Below are 11,084 nucleotides of genomic sequence, written 5' to 3'. Positions count from 1 at the left end.
GTGCGCGTAGGAAATTTTTTGTTTCCCATGCGACGTTCCCCAACACTATGGGTGGCGCACCAGCCCTTAGTGGGCTGATGGGACAGTCCAAGAGGGCCTATGCGTCAGGAAAAGAAAAGAAAGGTGAGAAGGAAGAGAAGGACTCCACTTTCCAATCCTAGTTGGACTAGGATTGGAGTAGGACTCCTCCTCCTCCCTAGTCGGCGCACCCTTGAGGGCTTGGCCCTCAAGGCAAGCCTCCTCCCCCTCCCTCCTATATATAGTGGTAATTTAGGGTTGATTTGAGACAACTTTTGCCACGTGCAACTCAGATCTAGACACCATAGTTTTACCTCTAAAACGTATTTCTGCGGAGCTCGGGTGGAGCCCTGCAAGAGTAGATCCTTCACCACCGCCGGAGCGCCGATACGCTGCCGGAGAACTCATCCGCTTCTCCGTCTTGCTTGCTGGATCAAGAAGGCCGAGATCATCGTCGAGTTGTACGTGTGCTGAACGCGGAGGTGCCGTCCGTTCGGTACTAGATCGTGGGACTGATCGCGGGATTGTTCGCGGGGCGGATTGAGGGACGTGAGGACGTTCCACTACATCAACCGCGTTCACTAACGCTTCTGCTGTACGATCTACAAGGGTACGTAGATCACTCATCCCCTCTCGTAGATGGACATCACCATGATAGGTCTTCGTGCGCGTAGGAAATTTTTTGTTTCCCATGCGACGTTCCCCAACACTATGGGTGGCGCACCAGCCCTTAGTGGGCTGATGGGACAGTCCAAGAGGGCCTATGCGTCAGGAAAAGAAAAGAAAGGTGAGAAGGAAGAGAAGGACTCCACTTTCCAATCCTAGTTGGACTAGGATTGGAGTAGGACTCCTCCTCCTCCCTAGTCGGCGCACCCTTGAGGGCTTGGCCCTCAAGGCAAGCCTCCTCCCCCTCCCTCCTATATATAGTGGTAATTTAGGGTTGATTTGAGACAACTTTTGCCACGTGCAACTCAGATCTAGACACCATAGTTTTACCTCTAAAACGTATTTCTGCGGAGCTCGGGTGGAGCCCTGCAAGAGTAGATCCTTCACCACCGCCGGAGCGCCGATACGCTGCCGGAGAACTCATCCGCTTCTCCGTCTTGCTTGCTGGATCAAGAAGGCCGAGATCATCGTCGAGCTGTACGTGTGTTGAACGCGGAGGTGCCGTCCGTTCGGCACTAGATCGGAGCGGATCGTGGGATGAATCGCGGGACGGTTCGCGGGGCGGATTGATGGACGTGAGGACGTTCCACTACATCAACCGCGTTTCTTAACGCTTCATGCTGTGCGATCTACAAGGGTATGTAGATCCAAATCTCCTATCGTAGATGGGCATCACCATGATAGGTCTTCGTGTGCGTAGTATTTTTTTTGTTTCCCATGCAACAATCCTCAACACCCGTATAGCGGTCAAACCTCGTCGGAGCAAACACGCCGCCGGAGTTTGTTGGAATCCGTCCTAAACTGGCCGGAATTCATCACCGCACGTCGGAACAGGCCGCTAGACGCCGCAATCGATCGTCGTCGGTTTGAATTGGACGAGTTGGACCTCGCGAGCGCGACATGCAAAGGGGCATGGCTCGGCCGATGTGGCTCGCAACAGAGCAAGTCGCTGACGACGGAGACGACGGGGCGCCGGCGAGGCGACAAGGCGTGGCCGACGATGTTGGGCGCGACCGGCGTGGTGATGGGGCGCGGCCGACGGGCGACGGGGCGCGTTCGACGGGGTTGGACGCGACCGGGGTGGCCGGCACGACATCCTGGAGGAAGGGGCGGCAGTCGTTGGACCGAAGAAAGGATCTCTTAAAATGCCTTTTTAGATTCGTATTGTATCTCAGTTTTACAATTTATCTTTTTAGAGGGTGTGCTAGAGATGCTCTTAGAACGGACGTTGATCCTAGTTTTCGCTTTGGTTGTGGCCAAGTCAAACCAATTACTTTTGATATTTATTTGTAACCGAACTGCGCCTATGCAACCAACATAATAATCTGAATATTGAGAAAAATGCACCATGTTCATTAACAACTCCTTGAACTGGTAGGGGAATCGGTCAGATTAAGCATGAACGCACCAATTTAGGCTTGGAAGTCAGACTTAATAATAAATGGAGAGACTAGATTAGAGTTTATTAATTATATTTGCATGAAAAATTCGCGGCAGGGAAACACCCCGCTCAAAAATCCATGGAAAACATCCGGTCGCTGCTCTCATTCCCGCACAAACCCACCACAAACCTCACAAAAGAAGCACACCTCCCCGCCACGTCACCGATCCGCGCCACCCCTCCCCGCCATCTCGCCCATCCAACGGCTGACACCCTTCATCACGCGGATCGCCCTCTCTCCCCTCCCACAAACCCCGCAGCTATAAATTGCCGCCTCGCCACACGCTCCACCGCACCAAGCCACCTCATCCCTCCACCAACCACGAGTCAAACCCACCGCAGCAAAGGGACAGCGGCGGAGATGTCGGGCCGTGGCAAGGGAGGAAAGGGGCTCGGAAAGGGCGGCGCCAAGCGCCACCGGAAGGTGCTGCGCGACAACATCCAGGGCATCACCAAGCCGGCCATCCGTCGCCTGGCGCGCCGCGGCGGCGTGAAGCGCATCTCGGGGCTCATCTACGAGGAGACCCGCGGCGTGCTCAAGATCTTCCTCGAGAACGTCATCCGCGACGCCGTCACCTACACCGAGCACGCCCGCCGCAAGACCGTCACCGCCATGGACGTCGTCTACGCGCTCAAGCGCCAGGGCCGCACCCTCTACGGTTTCGGCGGTTAGGCCCGCCAGATCCGTCGCCCGCGGAAACCAGATTAGGAGCTAGCCTCTGTTTAGGATTCATGTTCTGTTGTGGGGTAATTGCAGTATCTCGCTGTCTTGTTTCCTCTGTTCTGCTGTTTGGTGCATGGACAAACTGATCACTGCTGGTTTGCTAGAATGGAATGGAATGGAAATTTCACCCTTGAATTCTTATGCAATCTCCTAGCTCTGCTGATATCCCGGTTCTGTCGCTCTGTATTATCTTTGTCCTCAAATTAATTGATGTGTGCTACAGTGTTCGATTTGAATGATGCCTGAATTTTTTCTATCTGAATTTCGTAAGTCCACCACAATCTGATTTAAATCCCAAATTCGAGAACCCGTTGAGAAGTAGCTGCAGAACAGAGAGGAACTGAACCGTGTGTTGATAATATGGTAGAAGTGTCTTGATAATTGTTCGTTTATTGATGAAAAGAATGTGGCACAAATTGCAGGTAACCATAGGCGCCATGGAGTGGGGGAAAGTCTACTTGGTGGAAGACGTTGTGACGGAGGCTGCAGCCTGCAGGTGATTGCTTCTTGCCTCTGCAATTCGCTTGGTAGTTCCAGACTTGTGTCCCAAGTTCAAACAGAGCCACATTAAGTATTCTATTCCATAAAATACAAATTTCGCAATGCTTAGTGAATTGTCAATCGAAGATTAATAAATGGTGCATGCTGGGTCACTGTCGACTAGTTAACTGCATATTCATATCCATCCATAATGTTGTGTGGTTCCTCACACACCATTAGGATTACTTAGCGTAATCTTTTGGTTTTGTTGAATTACATGATACAGTCTTCTTTAGCATAGGCCATGCTGATATTTAGGGCCAAAAGCTTGAATCATTTTTGTTCTCTCCGTGGTACTGTATATCATCACCTTATGCTACTTCGACTGATCTTTTGAAGTGGATGGAACAAAGCGAAAAACTGGCCACAGACCTGTTGAAAATGGCTGCTGAAAATCTAGGAAGGTTGAAACGGAGCTGCTCGTCCAAATGCAGGTCTTCTTCTCTTGCCCGGGAAACTGGTGGAGCGTTCTTCTTTGATTAATTATATTAGAGTGACCCAAATTATTAAGACAAAACCAATCCACAATCATATCTTTTATCTTCATATTTCAATATTTGCATAGCAACCGCCGTCGATACAAATTCTTCAATAGTAAACAAACAATTTTTTTGCTATCCTCTAATATTACAGGGTGTTGACCATAATATGACAAGCATAGTCAAAAAATAATGATGATGAGGTCCTTGTTCTTGCTGCTTGTAACAGTACATATGCTCTGGATCTGGGTAGAGAATATTTAATGAATTATTCATCTAATTGCATCGTGCATCTTTCTTAGAAGAAAAATAAGTTGTGCATCTGTGTTGTGTTTTTCACTTATTCTTACAGTATTGAACATGTCATACCTGTGCCCCAGCCTGCGCGGTTACGTCTCGAACAATCACACCTACATTTCACCGCCTGACCTTAAAGCTAGGTAATGCAGGTTCAAGGTAATGAACTGGCAAAAGAATTTTTTTGGCATTGCTACTAACTTCTGTTACCTTGACAGCTTGACATCTGACATTGATGTACTGAATTTTCTACTCAGACCTATGCGGTTTTTCCAGGTAATAATTTTGATTGCTACAGAAGTTCAAGTGTCACATCAAGCCAAGGTGTCGAGGTAAATTCATTCTAGAGATCCTATATGCAAATACCAAGTGATACTTCACAGCCTAATATTGCATCATATCCAATTAGATGGCTATTGTCATGAGAGCTCAGAACGTATTCTGCAGTGGCTCTTGGGTTGCTGGCACATGGGCTGAAGATCTTCAGCATATTGGATTGTGTGCAATTTAGTTCACCATTGTTGTTTTCCTGCTCCTAGTTCGGCTTGCACCTCAATCTACTATTAGACTTCTTTATGCAACCAGGGAATATGCATGTAGTTCAAAGATTTGAGGGCCCTAGAGACTAGAGCAGGGAAAAAACATAAGTATACATGTGGTTTTCAGTTTACTGACTCCTGTCAAACATTAGTGCCATGTGCAATATTATGTGCCTGCATGCGTTACTCGCTCCAGTCACAGATATAAGGCATTTGGACATTGTTTTCTAATAGCATATACTTTAACTGAACAGCAACTGTTGAGGGAAAAGCTCAGAGGAGGATCTCTGTTCAGCAACATTTTGTAGGTGTTTCCTCTGTGTCTCTCTATCAAATTTTCATGACAGATTCATGGTTCTTGCATGTTTAATAGTTCTAAGTATATGCTTACAGCTATATAATCCGAGTTTACATGTCTACGTTATGTTTTTCTTACATATATTGCGCTGTGAGCATAGTTGTAATCTTGTCCAAGTTCTGTGTCACAAGACTGGAAACTACAAGTTATTTGAGATTGGCAAACCTAATGACCAACAATATCATGCAAAGTGTTCCTTTCTGGGAGGTGATAGAATCCAAACTGTCCAGCTTCTGTGTATTTTGGGCCTGCTCAGGTTTTTTCTTCTGTCTTTGCTTTTTGTATTTTTTTTTTCACATCCTTTTTACTGCATTTCCTTAGAGATTCTTCTTCAAACAAACATGCAGACTTCCCTGAGTGAAGTTCTCACCGACAACACTGGCAAATTGATTTCATGGTTGCATATGCTGTGAAAATAGAAGGTTGATATATAGACGTGCAAAAATAGAATGATGACATTGAGAGTGACTTCCTTGCACAGTGTTTTCATATGTTTTCTTTTAGATCTTCAGTATACTGCACTTATTGAGGTGTATTCAGTCTATTTTCTTGATCATCTCTTGACTCGAGTTTATATTGTGTGGTTTATTTTGTGTTGAAGTGTATGTGTGGATTGACTAGCCTTTTCCATCAATTTGGACTTCTAGTTGTGTGGCTTGTGAATGAAACTTGACAACTTTTTCTGTCAAGTCATATTAATCCTTTTGCCTTTCTGAAGAATTCATTTTATTGTGTTTGAGCGCCAGTTCAACAGGTTTTGCTTAAATTTATGTTCTGATGGGAAGACATATTAGAGGCAGAGCTCAACCAAGAGCAATGTTATTCTGTATAAATATATTACAGTACATATATACAACAGTTATGATCCAGTACTACTCATTAGTGACATGGTAAACTACAATACAAACAAAAGGAAAATATCGTAAGCATCATGCTAGACGATGCTCATGGGACTGTCACCGGACATTTGAGGCTACATCAGGAGGGATAGGACACGTGTACTCGCATAACTTCCATATTTACTTGTCTCGTGGACTAGAAATTAGGCAATCACAGTAGCGTAGGTGCTGTTTTTTACTCATGAAGTTAGAAGGCATATTAGAATCCTTTTGCTGTTGGCTTTTATTCATAAAATCAATTCAAGTGCTAAATTCTCTCTTATACTCCATATCTGCTTATATAGCTAAATACTCCTCCTTAATTATCAGCGTTGTGTAAGCGCACGGGCACTAGATTTAGAAATGCTCAGACTTTCAATGTTCACTGAATTAGTAAATCTTGTCTTTCCTAAAAAGAATTAGTAAATCTTATCATAACAAATGTTCATTCGAAAGTGTTCAGAAATTTTCAGTTTTTAATCATGAAATGTTCAGTTTTTTGCTCTCTAAATTGTGCGTCTTTATTTTGTTTGCTCCTGTGTAGAATTAGTAAATGTGCAGAATTGTTAAACTATCCTAAGCTAGGAGATAGAGCCAACACCTTCATGGAGTAGAATCACTGCTCTGGTTAAGCGTAGAATCTTCAGTTTTTTAGACTCTCACTGAAGATTGTGTTCCTAAATCAACATCAAGTTTAGGAACAAGTGTGTTCCTAAATAATCTTCAGTTTAGGAACAAGTGTGTTCCTAAATAATCTTCAGGAAAAAACAGAAATTGATCACCACATATTTCCAGTTCCAAGTTTCTAACAGTTTCAGTATTTTCAGTTCCAAGTTTCTAACAGTTTCAGTTTCCGATTTATAAATGAGGCTAAGTACAATAACAACAACAACAAAGCCTTTAGTCCCAAACAAGTTGGGGTAGGCTAGAGGTGAAACCCATAAGATCAAGCGATCAACTCATGGTCCCGGATAGCAAGCTTCCACTCACCCTTGTCCATGGCTAGTTCTTTGGTCTGTACGGACTCTTCTCATGTCAAGTTCGGTCTATCCCGACCTCTCTTAACATTATTGACATGCTTTAGCCGTTCGCTATGCACCGAAGATTCTGAAGGCCTGCGCTGAATATGTTCAAACCATCTATAAAAAACTGGAAGTTTGTTTTATTCTAGACTACTTCTGTTGTTTTTTAGCTGACTGGTGCAACACAACATCGAGCGAGCTCGCTCGTTATTGGGCCGTGGCCACGCTATGTTGTCAGGATGAGTGGCCGCCGTCCATCGGGGGGAATGACTCATTGTCGTCTCTTCAAGGCTCACGCCCTCTCACTCACAGCCTCGGCCTTGCTTTGGATTCGCAAGGTTCTTTTATTTACAAACCGAGTTTATAGTCTTGGAGGACAAGTTCATATGAAGAATGTTCTTGACATGTGCCGAAATCCCGGGTGCTTGTGAACCCCAACACTTTTGATCACATTGGTGTACCTTTCCATTTCGCTTCCACTGCATTGCTTGCTTTCTTCGTCAACTACACGTATAACTCTCTCAGTTTCTTTGGTATGCGGGCGGACAATCTTAATCCACTAGAAGAGAAAGCTTCTCCCTCCACCGTTTCCTTGACTGCTCCTCTCATTTTTTGGCGAGTACTTACATGATCCAATCTAGTTTTCTTCGGTGTCAGCTTTGCACCCGTTAGTGGCGACACTGAGATGGTGGGGTAGTACGCATGAATTTTTTTCCCATGGCCGTATCCTTGCACGGTTAAATTTCGTATTTTGACCCTTTACGAAAGTTGTTCGACATATGACCTTCGTTTGCAAAAAATTTGAGATCTTACTTTTTTTCTACCGCCGGGGTCCATAACAGAAGGATATAATAACCTACCGTCGAGGTCTCTGGCGGTAGGGTTGCATGCCCTACCACACAAAAAATTGCTAAGTTCCACACACAATGCGTATATGCATCTATCGTCGGACACCTTGACGGTAAGGTTGCACATGCTACCATCAGACCTTGTGGCGGTAGGGAGCATTGCGCTGACGTGGTCAATTTGCCTACCGTCAGGGACCTTGATGGTAAGCTGTTATACCCTGCCGTCATAGACGCCGGCGGTAGGAAAAGGGTCGAATCCCATTTTTATTTACAAATGAGGGTTAATTCTCGAACAACTTTTGTAAAAGGGTCGAAACATGCAATTTTTCCTCCTTACACTGGTATGATTGTTGTGGGCGACACTGTCAACACTAAAAAGACTATATTGGTTTGGTTATCGTATTTCATGCTTTTCTACTCGCAAAATTCTTTTGGACTCGTATGACCATGAATCTAGTGGTTAAATAACCTCCAACTTAGCCAAACCGCGCTCGCGGTCACCTACTCTCACCTTATTGGTTAGGTGACTCTCTAAGAGCATCTACAACCAGATTAACCAATATGATCCCCTAAACGTGTGCGAACGCGACCGGTAGACCGGGCGTGTCTCATATTTATCCATCCGTGTAACCACATTTTTCATTTTTTTCATATGTTCGGTCATTTGTACGTAGTTGATGGAGATGAAGAGAGATAAAAGAAAAGAATGGATAACGAAAAAGAAAATATGGTTTTGGATGGGGTCACGTTTCTCACGTGACGGACTGACTGGGCGTGCTCTGATACGCCCGCGACCCCTCATACTGCCCTCAGATTTGAGACGGATTTGAGGGGTACCGATCATCCCAGACGTTTAGGATGAAAATGAGTGGTCTGGTCGGGTCAGCTTTTTTTATTGAAATATGATCGGCGAACGTTTTGAACATTTATGAAGAAAGTAGGGGGTCGGGCTGTAGATGCTATAAAGGCTTGTGCATGTTTGGTCATCTACGATTTTTTTCACTTAGAATTATAGACGGATTTGGATGCAAAAAGGTGAAATTAAAGACGACAACTTTGAAGACCTTCGAATTAACTTTTATGATGTAATATTTGTTGTTTGTGTCATGCGCTCTGGTTAGTTTATTTTAATGGAGTATAATTTCGGCGGTATACTTTTTGAAAACATTGACGAGACCATTTTTCTAGAGATATTCCTCCGGGCATACAATATTTTCCTTGCAGTACTGTACATACCCATATTCAATCATGGAGCTTGCGGCCAGCTCCCGCCTCTTCCCGGCGGAGACGCCACGTACGTCCCGGCCGAGAAAGCGCGCAGCGGCAGCGTGCACATCACTGACTGACTTAATTGTCGCGCCTGCTCTCAACAAACCGCTGCTAGTAATGACGGAAGAGCACATTGACGGGACGATCGGCCGAGCAGCCCGGCGAGATGGCGGGCCACGGTCGCGATCGGCATCGGCATCGGCGTCCATCAGCGCCCGTGTTTTTCTCCGGGTCTGACCAGGAATGGCATGCCGAGACCGACGTGCGCCGAGCCACAGAGCGGCGGTCGGCCGCGCGCGCGACACCTGTGCCGCCGGTGGTGGTTCCGTCGCCGGCTCGTCCCGATCAGGCAAATGCGGTCCAAGGGAACATGTGAGGCCATGTGAGGGCGCGTCTGTGCCGGTGACTCGGTGTCGGGGCCAAAAGCGTTCGTTTGGCCGTGTCCGGCGCCTCTGCCGGCCCCGACGGCGACCGCAGGCGACGATCGCTTCGCTGTTCGCGGCGAGAAGCTTAGGGTCGATCGTCCTGTATGTATGTATGTATGTATGTATGTATGTATGTATGTATGCTTGCTCTCGCAGCCCAAACGGCCACAAGTTCAGGAGCACATGCCGCTCACTGTCAGTGACTCGGCGACGACGCTGTGTTGATCCATCGTACCGGCAAGTTGGCGACGTGGGTGGCATCCGGCTTACCAAACGGGGCGCACGGACAAGCTTGGACCAATGAGTGGCTTCAAATCCACACAACCTTGTCCTTAACTACAGCTTGAACAACATGGCTTACTGGAAACTGTACATGAATGACATGCTCGGACAGGGGTTCAACTTCAAGGCAGCCTAAACCAAGAGGAGCAGTAGTAACTCAACTCTGCCGATCGAGCGCAAAGTCATAGAATTCCCGATATGATCGCCGCGTCGCACAGCGATGTCCGAACATCACAAGGGACCACTCTCTCTCGGACTCGGTCGCCGCATCGATCACATATTCACATGAGGTGAGTCATCAATGGAGGGAGTGAAGGAACATCGCGTAGCCCGTGAACGATGGCCTTCGCCTTCGCCTTCGCCTTCATTTGACTCTCCTCTCGCGGTTGCTGTAGCGGGCTACCTTTTGCGTTTCAATGCTGCTCCATTCACTCTGACTCTGGGGGGTCTGGATGCTGATTACAACGAGAGAGAACATCACGAGCATGGCGTTCGATTTAAAGTCTGAGCGCCTTCTTGCCTCAGCTCGTTGTCTAGCCGTCTTAGTGAGAATCAAATCAGATGAGAAACCAAGTTCGGTCCAGGAAGAAGAGAATATTTAACTGAACAATCTATACTTCCGATGGGCGATGGATCACCATGCATGCGTGCGTGCTCTCTTGACCGATCATGAGTCCTGTTCCCAGATCAGATGGTTCACGAGTGGACCATATGTGGAGCCAGACGTTCCTCGCAACATGACACGGGAGGTAGGTTGTGGTCTGTGGCAGACAACAGGGGTGTCAGCTCATGTGTTCTTTGGCCATGGCCCTCGAACCGGGCCGGACCGGGCCTCTGTGTAAAATGGTAATTTATGCAAACATGAACCTGGCTCGAACTGCTACCCGGACATGAAAACTCGGCCCGAACCTGACCCAAACTGCAAGCCCGGACTGGTCCGGCCCGGGTTTCTTGGACGGGGTTACCGGGCCGGGCTGCCTATCCCAGATTTAGGCGCAAGGCCACCATTGGTCCTGGCCTGGCCATGCATTGATGCATGCGTGGCCACCATTTGATTTGGCCATCATCCAACGGAGCTGGGCAGCCATGCATCTCGCTAGCAACGACCCTACTAGGTACGGCGACGTGCCAAATCCTGATGCTGATGCATGATTTGTGACACTAATATAAAAGATGCATAATTGGTGTTAGGAATCAAATTAAATAGCGTTAGATTTTGAATAATTTGACAGTCAACATATTTTTTAGAATATTCTGTCTAGCAGTTACAATTTTGACTTTGTTCATACATTGTACAT

At 46.7% G+C, this 11,084-nt stretch overlaps 1 protein-coding gene across 1 annotated transcript; it reads left to right on the top strand.

Moving 5' to 3' along the window:
• The first annotated feature begins 2,421 nt into the window (after positions 1-2,421).
• Positions 2,422-2,984, top strand: LOC123451147 (histone H4). Its single transcript, XM_045128156.1, has one exon. It carries the CDS (start codon positions 2,487-2,489, stop codon positions 2,796-2,798), a length of 312 nt encoding a protein of 103 aa, XP_044984091.1. The 5' UTR covers positions 2,422-2,486; the 3' UTR covers positions 2,799-2,984.
• Positions 2,985-11,084: the final 8,100 nt, after the last annotated feature.

Source organism: Hordeum vulgare, chromosome 1H, assembly GCF_904849725.1.
Source record: "Hordeum vulgare subsp. vulgare chromosome 1H, MorexV3_pseudomolecules_assembly, whole genome shotgun sequence".
In the NCBI taxonomy this organism is placed as follows: domain Eukaryota; kingdom Viridiplantae; phylum Streptophyta; class Magnoliopsida; order Poales; family Poaceae; genus Hordeum; species Hordeum vulgare.
This window is presented reverse-complemented; position numbering and strand designations above follow the sequence as displayed.